The 14,485-nt window shown below is 40.1% G+C and overlaps 2 protein-coding genes across 3 annotated transcripts in view; one reads left to right on the top strand and one right to left on the bottom strand.

Moving 5' to 3' along the window:
• INTS14 (integrator complex subunit 14) overlaps positions 1 to 6,220 on the top strand; it is a 55,508-nt gene extending 49,288 nt beyond the window's left edge. The window contains exon 15 of the transcript XR_012120741.1: positions 6,083 to 6,220. The gene's annotated coding sequence lies outside the window, so the exon portion shown is untranslated. The remainder of the gene's footprint in view (positions 1 to 6,082) is intronic.
• HACD3 (3-hydroxyacyl-CoA dehydratase 3) overlaps positions 1 to 14,485 on the bottom strand; it is a 29,456-nt gene that overhangs the window by 8,701 nt on the left and 6,270 nt on the right. The window contains exons 1-6 of one of the 2 annotated variants that reach the window (XM_073212022.1): positions 9,471 to 9,519; positions 7,567 to 7,640; positions 6,601 to 6,749; positions 6,156 to 6,320; positions 4,732 to 4,783; positions 2,370 to 2,480 (exon numbers count right to left, since the gene is read on the bottom strand). In XM_073212022.1, the coding sequence (XP_073068123.1) occupies positions 2,370 to 2,480; positions 4,732 to 4,783; positions 6,156 to 6,173 (181 nt within the window). In that variant the 5' untranslated portion in view covers positions 6,174 to 6,320; positions 6,601 to 6,749; positions 7,567 to 7,640; positions 9,471 to 9,519. Of the gene's footprint in view, positions 1 to 2,369; positions 2,481 to 4,731; positions 4,784 to 6,155; positions 6,321 to 6,600; positions 6,750 to 7,566; positions 7,641 to 9,470; positions 9,520 to 14,485 lie in introns of those variants that run through there. The other variant, XM_017677486.3, reaches the window with a different exon arrangement.

Here is a 14,485-nt window from a genome sequence, read left to right as displayed (position 1 = left end):
AAACAATTTTGGCAGGACAAACAACTGCAGAAAGTTTAGGATTCTGGGCTCCCTGTCTATTAAATACAAGTAATGCCTTTGAGGATACAGCAGTTTGGCCAGTTACCCACAAAGATGATACCTGTAGGAGCCTCAAGAGTATGGTTTAAATATTAGAATAAAAGTGGCCTTTGCAAAAACTAAAGAAAAACATCTAATATATTTACAAAAATGATCCACTTTATAATCCTGCTACAAAGTCAAATAATGAAATGAAGAATGATAGTGTTACTGTATAATTTTACCAGAAAAATTCCATCAGTAAGTTAGTTCAAACTTTGCCTAATTCTATTCATTGAATAAATGCAAAATTACAATTACAATTTTGCTGCATATGATAAATTTATTTTCATAATTTTAAATGACCCTTTTCACAACAAAATCTTTTCCACCATTTACAATCAAATTCTGGTATCCTTTTTAAGGGGATTCACTTTAAGTGCTATTTATCCTGGAAATTATCTTTGAAAAATGAGAACCTCCCATTCTCAAGTACAAAGCTGTGACTTAAGATTTGGCATACGATAAACAAAAATTAGATCTTGTGGCTTTGCCTCTGATTTTTATGGGAAATTCACCCTTGTTTTAATTCAGGAATAAAAATATCATTTCTAAAATGATAGTTTAAAAGGATATTAATAATATAATTATACTATTGTAAAAACAAGGTACAAAATTGTATACACAATATAGTTATAATTTTAAACTCTAGGAGAAAAGAAAATTACAAGGAACTGTATGGAAACATCAGTAGTGATGGACAGTGAGTGGCTTAGTCACCTTCCTGTTCTTCCCCCCAGGCCTCCACCCCAGTTTTCCCTAATTTTCCGCTTTCTTAAATCAGCACCTTTACTTTAATGATTTGGAAAAAAAAAATTTTTCTAAGTAGTAAAAGGCACTAATGTTTATTTAATTTTAAGGATTTAAATAGTAGTAGTATAAAACAGTATATTCTTTCTGGGCAGTATACATAAAAAATCCTTGAACAATTTGCCCTTTAGTCTTGCATTCCAGTTCAGGAGTTGTTCCTAAGGAAGTTATGTGGATCTGGAAAGATGACACCAAGCTACCAAGAATCTGTTGCTTTCATAGGATTATGATAGAGTTTTTGTTCTAAGTCTTTATTTTCTGATTTTTCTGTAATTAATACATTTTTATAACTAGAAAAAATTTTTTATTAAGAAAGTATTCCTTAACAAAGATCTAAACAAGCTCAAACAAGAGTTTAGACATACACCCAAGAGTCTGCTGTTTCCTTCATGTAAGAAGTTTAGCAAGTACACATTTGTGTGAAAAAACAAGTATACAGATGGAATTCGCCATTCACCAACATCCTTTATTCAAAAGGAGAAAATTTCAAAGGGGAAACTATGCCCCCAGATGCCAGGCCACAGGTCCTTGCTACATCTTTGAGGACTGATGAGGGAAGAATTAAACCAAGAGCTCCATTCCAGTAGGTAAAAAAGGGGTTCAGAGCAAAAACAGAAATTACAAATCCAGGCAGCGTCCTTTAAACCCTCAAGATAACTCAGCAGCCACGGGACTGGACTGTCTAACAGCCAGCTGGCACTCAGAACCAATCTGTGATGGTATTTGTTGCAATTTTCCACTAACCTTCCATCCCCACATTGCTAACCTCAATATACTTTTAATCTTTAATGCTGTCTTGGCTGGGGTGTTTTTAGATATACAAGAATTTAAATATCTTATCTAGTCAAATATGACCTTTTTCTTTATGATTTCTTCTAACAATTTTAGGCTAGGAAGTCCTAACCTTCCTCATGAGATTGTTATAAACATATATCTTCTATTACAATCTAACTTTTTGATACATGACTCTTAGATCCTTTAGGGGAATTAATGTTTTTATACAGTGTGGAAAGAGACGAACATTCCTTGCCTCCCTCCTGCACCCAAACTTTGCCAATTCTCCTTAGAAACATTAGTAGATTTCCCATCCAATAAAAAAGTATATTGAATAATAGTTCCATTTCTACTGATTCATGATTCCTTTTTCATCATATATCGAAATTGGATATAATTACATATAATGTAAGAGCTATTTCTAGGCCACCTAATCTGCTCTGTTGATAAGTCTATTTTTACACTAATGCTCTACTATTTTAACTATCATACTTCCACATCAGGTGAAATATCCAAGCTGCTTGTTTCACAAGATCATGGGAAGTAAGAGGCGTGAAAGAACGGTGAGAGGCATGAAGTGCTACACAAATATGGGGGGGTTATTATTAATACCAAAAGTGGAAACCTGTGAGTAATGGACCAAACTATTAAAAAAAGAAAACTAGTGTTTGAAATTTTCTACTTGCCTTTTCCCAAGATGAAGAATCGCACAGTCATGTTGACAAAGATCCAGGAGAATCCTAAGAACTGCACGAGATTATACATGAACAGGTACCCCTTCTTCAAGCTGGTGAGAGCTGGGGAGCAAAGGAAGGAGCGCACTGAGGACAAGAGCTGCAGCAGGGGGGGCGTCTGGGCGCACCTGCACTTCACCCCTCTCTCCTCCTAGGGGCCCTACGTTCCCAAACAAATACTTGGCCCAGGTCTCCACCAGCCTGGGTTCCTGGTCCCATGGAGAAACAGACAAGGAGAAGTTATAAGGAACACTGTACTCCAAGGCATGTTTTCAGCAATCTTTCCCTCACATCCTTAAAGGGTAAGTACACAGACATAACAAATTCAAGAAGAAAACAGAAAAATCACTTCTGGCAAAGAATGACTAACCATATTAGGAGTCATTAAAGAAGGGAAGTAAAAAAAAAAAAAAAAGAAGGGAAGTAAAGCTATACTCAGGTCCTACCCTTGTCACCTTAATATAATCTAGTTTTTTTCCTTTTCTGGGATTTCTTTAAGGTCATGCAGGTCAAACTAGCTCAAACACACAGAAACAGTAATGAAAAAAATTCAGATATTTGTTCATACATATTTTCATTCAAACAAGCATTAACTGAACACTTACAATGTGCAAGATACTGAGGGCACTACTGGGATCCAAAGATGGTTAAGACATGATACCACCCTCAGAGAACTTACAGCCTACAAACCATAATACAAGATAAAGAGTGAAAGGTGAAAATTTCAAGGTGAGAAAATGCCATTAGGCTGGGAAAGTGGGAAGCGGGCAGGTCTGCAGAGATGGGATGTCTGATCTGGTTTGGAAGATGGGCAGAAGAAGAATATAACCAAAGGAAGAAAATTACAAACTGAGAGGAGAAAAAGGAACACTTAATTTTTGTCTGCAGCCTAAGATTCATGAAAACACAGCAATTACAGAGTTAAGGAAAGAAGTATGGGTCTTAGAGTCATGGCTGAGTCAAAGGAGAAGGGCAAAGAAAAGGATTATTCTCACTACGGAGTTCAGATTTTACTGCTTCGTATTTATTCCCAGGCTACAGATATTCTGCATACACGCTCGGCTGATGCTCACATAATCACTGAACAGTGTGGTGAATCAAAAGCAACCTGTCCTAAGGAGCCAACAAAGTCACACTTTGAGCAATATTTAACTAAATTTTTTTCTTTATAACTACAGAAATATATTAACACTTCATCATCATAAAGAACTTCTCTCACAAGGAAACCATGAAGTTAAACAAAACAAAGCTTTATCCAACATCCTAAAAATTCATATATAAGAATCTGTACATATTTTTGAAGTTTATCCCTCTAAAACACCAAAAAATTAATTGAAGTCTCAAGGTGTCCTTTTTATGTTGTAGTCACTCATTACCTCCACTAATCCTCTCCCCTCTGTTGCTTTCCTAAAGGAATATTCTTCTAAATTAGTAGTTATTCAAATGTTTTTCTAAGGCAATGAAACCTCCTTTCAAAGGAAACTTCATTCAGAATGCTAATAGATAAAACACAAAGCAGAGCTGCTCTGACTCAAGTGGACCTGCTTGTTTGGCTTATCCCTCCAAAGCATCTCTGGGAGTCCTTGGGGTACCACAAAACATGGTTTGAAAACCACTGCTCTAAAACCTTCCCCTTCCTTACTTATGGCATGCCAAAGCAGTGACACTACAACCTGAAAAGCTATAGACAAATGAAGAACCCCTATTTTATTCTGCTTTTCAATGTTAGTTTTATACAGAATGTAAACTCTTAGAGCACAGAGGCTCTATTCATTGGCGCTATTCATTCATGAATTCATTGGCTCCACCCTCAAAGGCCTAGTACAGTGTTTTCCATGTAGTATGAATTTAATAGATAGCTGCTGAATGGTATCTTTGTCACTCGGAAGATAATACAGAGCTTCTTGTTAAGTAGTTGGACAGATAGAAATGGGTTTTTTAAGGTTGTCAACCACAATTATCTTTGGCACAGCCCTTAAGATCTCAGCTGGGAGAAAAACAGCAGGCTAGGTGGTATAGCCTTGGACCTATGTGGTATTTGCACATGTCCATGTGGTACTTACTGCCAGCTAACATTAGGCCAGTCCATTCTCCTACACCAGCTTTGGTGTACTCAGATGATGGCAGGCTCCAAACACAAGGGAAACATTAAAAGTAAGGCTTCTGATGTGGGTATGCACAGCTTAAGCACTGGATATTAAGGATTTCTCAACTCACCCACACCATATTAGCTCTCCTGCCACCTCACACCCATCCACGCCCCCATCTCTATCGTAAGTTAACTAGGAACAACCATAGCAGCAGGGCAACTTACTTTCAGGAGAGCCTTGGCTTTCAATCCTGAGTTTATTTAGGCGTTCTTCTTCCTAGAATTTGGACAGAAATTTTCCAAGAACACAAGTTAGAAATCCTAGATGCCTGCAAAAGTCCACATGCTGGATAAGTGATCTGACTCCTTCAAAGCCACATCCACCAATTGTATTCATGCTTCACTGGTGAAACTGTCCCAGTTCACAGGGCCAAAAACCTGACTCCTCTTTACTGGGTAGCACTAGCATCATAGAATGCCCATCCAGTGTTCAGAGAGTTCAACCAATCAGCTAGCTTCCAAACTACAAAGTGGGTAGTATTGGAGTCTTACAGCTAGGAGATATCCAGAAGATTTCTCACAGTTGTAGAAATAAAACAAAATTGTAAGGCAGGAAATACATTGCTATTTTACTTTCTAAGACTATTATTTCTACATTTTCAGTATTTTTTTCCAGAAGCTGAAATCCTAACTCTAACATCAGTATGAACTCCTATTAAGTCAATACAGATTCAGATGAATACATACAGATATATACATAAACACATAGGCAAGTATGCACACATACATTTCCTGTTCTGTCAGCTGAAAGGGGCTAGAAGCAGTGACACCCCAGCAGCAATGAGCATACCTAGAACGTGGATCTAGGTTTCCACTCACATTCTCCAACAAAAAAACACAGCTCCTTGACACATGGCTACTTCTAGGGCTGGAGCAGGGCATATACAAGATAAGCCTGGAGCAGCTTATATAGTGCCAAAAAAAAGGTCTCAATGATGGAGCTTTGTCAAAGGGACGTAAGAGCCAAGTGAAAGATCTTCCATGGCCAAAGCTGGAGCCATTTGAACACCAAAATAGACAACACAGTATTGGATCACAACCCAAGCTATAAAATATTCATGCATCCATACTGATATAAATAAATGATTGACTAAATAAATGGGAGAAAACAGAAGTCTCCATGCAGAAGAATTCCAAATAAATTAGGTAGACATTCCACCCTAAGGCTGGGAAGCATAACTCCCCACTCCTTAAGCATGGGTAGTCCTTCCAAAGAGGACAGTAAGGGCGGAAGGAGGAGTGACTTGGCGGAGAAGGAGCCTGACGCACAATACCCCAGCCAGATGGCCGAGAGTAACCACAGTGATAAGTCATGGTGACAGTGTGTACCCTTGATAGGACATGATAAGAATGAAACCTCTGGTCTCCCTCCCCAAAAACCCATCACCCTAGTCTCATCATGAGAAAAACATTAAACAAATCCCAACTGAGAGACAGTGTACAAAATACACGCAGCTATAAAACCATGTCTCCAGTTCTTTTAACTGAACTTGTAACTTTGTCCTTATTCTATCAGATCCTCATAGGTATCTGAGGTGGCCCAAAGAATTCCTCATGATTTTCGTCTAGATCCTAGGGTCCTTACTGACCTTGGCTCTGAGCTCCATTTCCGCATCCGACTCATCCAGCCAGCGATCAAAGTCAGGGGCCAAAAACAGTGGACGTTTCTCCTGCTTGGTAAGCCTCTCCCACCACTGACTCACCTTCTTCTGTACTGTAATGTTTACCTGCCTCTGGGTCAGTTTGTAAACCGGCTAGGAGAGAAAGAGAGAATGTGAGACTACCCTCTCCTTCCCATCCCCAGCTCCGACCCCTGAAACTGCACCAAGACAGTGTGGCTACACAGAGAAGCTGCACAAAGCTTTCTCTCCTTCCTTCTTGGTTCCTTCAAGTCCCGATACAAACAGAACACCTAGACCAAAGTCTGGTAAAGGGAAGAACTGGTAAGAACAGCACTTTCTTTCTCTGATTACCACAATGAATGACACAGAGGAAATCAGGGTAAGAAAGGCAGATAGAGGAAACTAGACGAACCTCCTGCCAGATCTACAGCATGCAGAGCACCAAATCCAATCAATCACTCTCTCAAGTGCATCCTTGCCTCCAAACTTTCCTCCCATGAAGATGAGAGAGTTCAAATGGTCAGCGGTCTCTGGCATAAACAGTCCTTGCTTCAGAAAGGTCTAATGAAGGCCAGAACAGTACAGGGTCAGTCACACTTGTTCACGTGGTCAGCCTAGGGAGTCTTCCCAACTAAACTCAAATTCTTAGAAGCTGTCCCATTCATTATTCCTCTACACAGACTCTCCCTCTGCCTCCCAGGCAAGGCCCATGACAGGTTTTCTTCCCCTTAAGCCACAGCTGACTACTAAAACAACCAAAATAAGTGAGCCATTCTGCAGAGAAAGTTTAGTATGCTCAAGCCCCCAGAGAAAAGAGGGTAATTCCAGAAATGAAATACACCATGTGGGATCCTCTCCCTTCCTGTTAGAGAAGCTTCCTCAAGCTCTGACAGAAGAGAAACTTTAATTATACTTCCAGCATTCTTTCTAAAGATCAGCTGCCTCAGGCTTTTCTGATTTCTATTGACTCTGAGGCAAAGTCATATGAAAGTAAACCGTGGCGTGGACTTCACCTACCCTATATGACTCTGTTCTCTATGGCTGCCATACTCCTTGGTCATCACAAGAACCAGAGAGAATCAGAGCTGGAAAGGGCCTTAGAGATCACTTAGTCCAGTTCTTCACTTAACACATGAGGAAACTGAAACTCAAAGAAGTGAAGAGACTTGTTTACACTGCTAATAAATAGCAGAGCTCAGATTCACCTCAGGCTCTCTGACTTTCCCATTTCTCTGCACCTGGGCTCTGTTCCAAATAAAAGAACTATATTCTCCTTTGGTATTTACCTTCTTTCCCACAACCCCTGCTCCCACTTCACTAAACTAACTAACATTTATTTCCTAAAATGGAGAGGGAAGAGAGAAAGGAAAGAACATACCTCTGGCTTCACAAGGTCTAAAAACTCCAAGTGAAATTCATAGACATTGTCTCCTTTGGCACCGTGTCCTTGAGCTATAAAGAAAGAAATGTAGATTACTGTGAATAAAAGCAGAGCAAAAAGTTTATGCAGTTCTTTCAGAAGTATACAAGTATTAATGGATCCTGCCAAAATGAGTGGGGACTTGTGAGCACAGTTACTCAGCAGCTGGGTAAGCTAAATCCTGAGCAAATGTTAACCTACATACATCCTTCTGATGATCAGTTCCAGAATCTTTACTTAATCTTCCAACATGGCCTTGATGATGCCCAGAACAAATAACACACTGGAAAAAGAATACAGAAAGCAAAGCCAAAGATACACATTTAACTTTCACATTGACTTTGGCACTGAACCCACAGTAGATAAAAATCAGGTGGGTGTATTATCTTGACTATGATGAAATAGTTGTAGGGTATGTGGAAACGCTGATTATTTCAAGGAAAGCTCTGAATCTAACCCCGCCTCCACCAACTAAGGATAGAAAATGGAGAAGGTAACTTCTCTTTTAGCACATCCCAATGGAAAAATAAGAGAAATAAAATTTTTCTCAGTTCATTCTTGAGAGGACAAATGGAAGTGGGAAGAAAGTCCTTGGGTTGAGCCTTCTACCATCCCTGTGCGTTGACAGGTTCTCTTCCCCAAACCAAGCAGGTACCATGCCTAGGCACCAGTGCCTACCGGACATCCTTTCCCCTCCAACTTGTCACTTGTCAGTCATTTAGCTCCCTCCTGGGATTCTCGTTCCTCGTCTGGCCATATGTGGTATAACTCACCTACTATTTGCTACAGATGGGTATTGTTCTCTAAGGTCATAAATTCCTTAAGGGAGGAGTCTATAAGATATATTTTTATCACTTTAACTTCCTTGCACATGCTTAACTCTCAAAAAATCTGAGCTGCTACTCTTCTTGAAAAATAGATACAAAAGCCAGGCTGTGCTTTTATGCAGCATATTAAGGTAGATGGGCTCTCCTGTAAGTAGAAGCCCCTCGATATCCCATAACCCCAGTCACTTACTAATGACATTCCAAGGAACCAGAAGAGAGAGAGAGTAGGGAGAATTCCCACCGCGCTGGGTGCCAGTGAATCCAGACCTACCTGCTCAGGCACAGGAGCAAATCTGTTAACTAACTGAGGAGAAAAGAGATGGAGGCAGATCCACGGAATCAAAAACTGTCAGAGCTAGAAAGGCTGCAGGTATCATCTAGAGTGCAGTGCTTCTCAACTGCTCTGTAAGTGTAATACCAGGAAGCCACAAAGTCTCATTAAGAAAATTTCTATTTTTCAGTTCTCATTATAATTTAAAAAGAAAAAAAAAAGCTGCAGCGTATTCTGGATCAAGTAGATGGCTGCCTTATAATCAAGTACTGCCACACAAGTTCAGAGGCTGTGTTTGTGTCTGTGTTCACAGCTAAAGTGGGGCTAATATTACTTAAAGTAACTCAATACGTTTCTCAACCTGGGGTCCTCAGTCTGGCTCTAGAGGATACTGAGGACATATTCTCAGGTGTCCTTGGGTCCCCAAGTTAGAGAAACATAGATTATAAACTAATACTCTCATTTTATAGGTCCAGAGAATTCAAGTTGTCCAAGGTCGTACAGCTGAAAGACAGAAATCCTGATTTCTAACCCAAGATTCTTTTTTGCTGTATCTACTGCCTCTCCAAGGGGAAAGCAGAATTTTAAACAAGCTCGCTGACTTTTATAATGATACATTTCAAACCAATCTAGTTCACCCCAAGAGTTTCAAAGAGGTGAGGATCAACAGAAAGTGAACAAACAAGTAAGTAAAAATAAAAAGAAACCACCACCATGCCTCTTCAACTACTTGGAGAGCTGGGAGCATTTGCTCGGATACTCACCTTTGAAATGCAGCACGTTTTCAGTGATGCTTATGGCAGGATTCTGTGAAGAGAGACCAAAGATGCAAGAAGGGCATTTTAATGTAAAGAAAAATGAAATTAAAACTAGGGACTTACTTCTTTCCCTCTTGGGAATTCAACTTCCTACTCCGTGCCTCCCTCCCCCAGAGAATATATTTAGTAGTTTATCCACATCTCTGTGTGGGGTTTCTCTATGTCTATTTGTACCCATCTGAGATTGTAGGCTCCTGCAAGAACCCAAAGCTGCTCTAACGGTGTGGAACAATCAGACACTGAGTCGGCGCATTCTTATAATGGCAAATGATGCAAGGGCTGTATGAGATGTTAAGGCGGGGGGAATACACAAATCTCTAAGACTCAGTCTCGGAGCTGTTGAGGCAGAGAATCTAGTAACACAGATGAGTCATTTCCTGTGAGAAGACATAAAATAGTATCAAATAGCATATGCTCAAGACCAAAAGAATAGTAAAAAGAGTGAGTGTTATATATAGGCGTTAAGAAGAGAGTGAACTCAGTGAGAATAGAATGGCTTCACCACAGATGAGACCTGTATTGCAACTTGAAGAATAAACTAATCCCAGGAGGCAGAGAGAAGAGCTGAGGATTACAGGTGGCTGGATGAAAATGAAACATGTGGTAATTTAACCTCAGGCTCCACACTTTCTTAACTCCCATTCAAATCAAGACTAGAAAAGATCAAAATTCTCCAAACTGTTCATTTGTTCCCAGAAGTTGCCACATGCCTTTTTTAGCAGCAAAATTAATTAAAGTCAAACTACTTTATTTTTTCAATGGATGAAAAACCACTCACCTTCTACCTCCCAACTCAAAGTTAATAAGCAAGAAGCAGCAAGTCTCTAGTGCCATTACGAGTTCACTTATTTTTCTCCTATATAGGCTCAGCTCTCTGTGCCTCATCGTGCATTCAAGGAAACCAACAAGACAGAAGGTTGGAGAGGGGGTGCACTAATGGGTGGTGGGAACCTAGATGTTCTACGCATAGCCGCAAGTATAAGAAAAGGGAAGAACATTTGAGCCAAGCCTTATGTTAAGAACCTCCCCAGTGAGAATACAGACTTCAGGCTGAGAAGCTCACCCAAAGGGGACAAAAATCTAGATAATCTTCTCTGTGCAGACGGAGGGAGTTAGGGAACCTCATCAAAATGGCTACACTTCCAGGAGCATGTTTCTCCAGTAAAGGATACAGGGTTTTGATATAAATACCATGAAAGCAGAACTCTGGGGTAAGTCTTCGAAGTAAATTTTCTACCTATGTCATTTTTTGCCCAACTCTGTGTATTCCCCATACTCTAATGCTTTGGAAGGAAAAAGAGGTTTGGGGGCTGGGTTTATTCTCCTCAGACATATAGATTCATGCAACCAAGATTTAAGTTAGACAGTCCAGATGTAGCACAAACCTGAGTTCTCCCAGCATTTCAGGGGGCCAGACTTCAGATGCTACCTAAGCAGAGACATCTGCCCAGCAGTGTACTAGCCATGTGTGGGTTAAATTGTTAACATTTCCAGAGTATCTCGCCTGGGTTTAGTGCATTTGCATATTCTCAGGCGTGGAGAGAAGTTCATCTCCATGTCAATGGGTAATGAATTACCTGGGCAACCGAGGGCGTGTCTGAACCTGAAAGTTTAAGGGGGGGAGCTGGCTTGCTTGCCCGCTTCCTTCTGGAGCAGGGGAGACGCCGCTGGACTGCAGTTTGTAAGCAATAAATGGGTTTTAAACTTTATATTTCTCCCTTTGACTGATTTCAGTTTTTAGAGGTATTTTGCCTGGGATTTCCCTCCCCCAGACTTACAGCATGTCAGGTTCAGTAACTACTAAGAGAACTGAAATTAAATCAATTCACCCCATTTTCACAATGTCTGACAAACCTACAGAGTTCAATAAACTATCTGCTACCTAATTATTTAGACAACAGTTTCTTTCTCATCCAAATTGTTACTGCTTAGCTTTGTGCCTGTGTGTGATTAGTATGTGCACAGAAAAGAACATGAGGCTGCTATCCTTAAAAGGGACTTAATATATGATAAAGGAGTCATGGACATACAATGGGGAAATGACAGCCTCTTCAACAGCTGGTGTTGGCAAAACTGGACAGATACATGTAAGAGAATGAAACTGGATTATTGTTTAACCCCATATACAAAAGTAAACTCGAAATGGGTTAAAGACTTGAATGTAAGTCATGAAACCATAAAACTCTTAGAAGACAATATAGGCAAACATCTCCTGAATATAAGCATGAGCAACTTCTTCCTGAAGGCATCTCCTCGAGGAAGGGAAACAAAAGCAAAAATGAACTCACGGGACTACATCAAACTAAGAAGTTTCTGTGCAGCAAAGGACACCTCAACAGAACAAAAAGGCATCCTACAGTATGGGAGAATATATTTGTAAATGACATATCTGACAAGGGGTTAACATCCAAAATATATAAAGAACTTACATGCCTCAACACCCAAAAAACAAATAACCCAATTAACAAATGGGCAGAGGATATGAAGAGACAGGTCCCCAAAGAAGAAATCCAGGTGGCCAACAGGCACATGAAAAGATGTTCCACATCACTAATCACCAGGGAAATGCAAATTAAAACCACAATGAGATATCACCTCACACCAGTAAGGCTGGCCAGCATCAAAAAGACTAAGAACAACAAATGTTGGTGAGGATGCAGAGAAAGGGGAACCCTCCTACACTGCTGGTGGGAATGTAAGCTAGTTCAACCATTGTGGAAAGCAATATGAAGGTTCCTCAAAAAACTAAAAATAGAAATACCATTTGACCCCGGAATCCCACTCCTTGGAATTTACCCAAAGAATACAATTTCTCAGATTCAAAAAGACATGCACCCCTATGTTTATTGCAGCACTTTTTACAATAGCCAAGATATGGAAGCAACCTAAGTATCCATCAGTAGATGAATGGATAAAGAAGATGTGGTACATAAACACAATGGAATACTATTCAGCTGTAAGAAAGAAATCCTACCATTTGCAACATCATGGATGGAGCTGGAGGACATTATGCTCAGTGAAATAAGCCAGGCGGAGAAAGACAAATGCCAAATGATTTCCCTCATTTGTGGAGTATAACAATGAAGCAAAACTGAAGGAATACAATGGCAGCAGGCTCACAGACTCCAAGAATGAACTAGTGGTTACCAAAGGGGAGGGGTGAGGGAGGGCAGGCGGGGAGGGAGGGAGAAGGGGACTGAGGGGTATTATGTTTAGTACACATGGTGTGGGGATCACGGGGAGAACAGTGTAGCACAGAGAAGGGACATAGTGGATCTGTGGCATCTTACTACACTGATGGACAGTGACTGCACTGGGGTATGGGTGGGGACTTGATAATATGGGTAAATGTAATAACCACATTGTTTTTTCATGTGAAACCTTCATAAGAGTGTATATCAATCATACCTTAATAAAAAAAAAGGGACTATTTTCAAGATCAGCCCTTGGTCAGCCACTGGGAATCTGGCATCACGACACTTCACCCCTAAATATTTCAGCATGCTTCACCTAAAAATATGCTTGTTTTCTTACATAATTACCACAATTTTCTCATGTTTAAGAACAATAATTTTATATAATCTAATAAACAGTCTATATTCAAACAACTGTCTGAAAAGGGTTTACTTGTTTCAGTTATCTCCTGGAATGCAAAGAACACCTTAAAACTTGATGGCTGAAAACAACCATTTGATTATCTTAACCTAATTGGGCTCAGCTAAACAGTTATGCTCCATCTGCTGTTGGCTAGGACTACAGTATATTGGGCTGGAACATCCGAGATGTGGCCCAGAGTTGATGCTGGTTGTCATCTGGGAGCTCAGCTGGGACTGCAGACCAGAACATCTACATGTGATCTCTCCTTGTGGTCTGGGTTTCTCCCTGCAGGGTTGCTGAGATCTGGGAAGGAATGTCCCAAGAGCATGTTCCAAGGGAGGAAGCAGAAGCTGGCAGTCCTCTTAGAAAGGTTAGGCCTGGAACTGGCCGTGACATCATTCTGCAGCGTTCTATTTGTTAAGCTGCCACAGCACCTGCCCATAGGGCTCTTCAAAGAAAGAAGAAATAAACTCCACAGTAAAGGTTCATAATTTCACTGAACTGTCATAAGTTAATGTAATGCAGGCTTCTCTTTTGTTACTTTTAATCCATGCCAATTGTCTTGGGAAATATATCACATTTGGGATTTGCCTGGACTTTCCTTCATATTACTCATTTTTGAAAAGAATATTTCATAGGTTATATGCTTATATGGGGTACTTCTTAAGGAATCATAAGAGGCGGCCCATACTGTCAGATGGTGATGCTAAGCTTCATGAGGGCAGGGGCTTGTCTGCCTTGCTCATGCCCAAGTCCCAGAGTCTGGGAGACTACCAAGCACACAGTAAGCATTTACATATATTTGTTGAATAAGTTAAGTGTAAAACTATGAGGTGTTTTCATTTTAAAAAATCTGACTTCCGACTTCTCTTTCATAAATGAGAAGAATTGGATGCCAGCCTCAAATCTGCATTCTTACAGAGCAATAGCTACCCCTTAAAATGAACCCTATCCCTTCCAATTAATCATATTGCCCACCGAGCTTACTTCACTAATATTTATTGAGCACTCACTATATGCCAGGTATGTTTCAAAGTGTTTCACACTACTAGCTCACCAAAAACAAAACCCTATAAAATAGGTAGTTATTATAACAATCTTACAAATACAGAAACTGAGGCCTACAGAAGTTACACAACTTGCCTGAGATTACAAAATCAGCAGGTGACAAAACCAAGATTTAAACCAAGGCAAAAGACTCCCAGGTGCCTAAGCACACCATATTTGGGCATTTGAGCTGATAACTTCCAATCCTATATGCTCTTCCTGGGTGATCTCATCCTGTCTCAGGGGTTTAAATACTAACTTATTAACCAACAACTCCAAAATTGGCTATATTTCATCAATTTTAAAGTGCACACTTT

This window comes from Manis javanica, chromosome 8 (genome assembly GCF_040802235.1).
Source record: "Manis javanica isolate MJ-LG chromosome 8, MJ_LKY, whole genome shotgun sequence".
Classification (NCBI taxonomy): Eukaryota; Metazoa; Chordata; class Mammalia; order Pholidota; family Manidae; genus Manis; species Manis javanica.
This window is presented reverse-complemented; position numbering and strand designations above follow the sequence as displayed.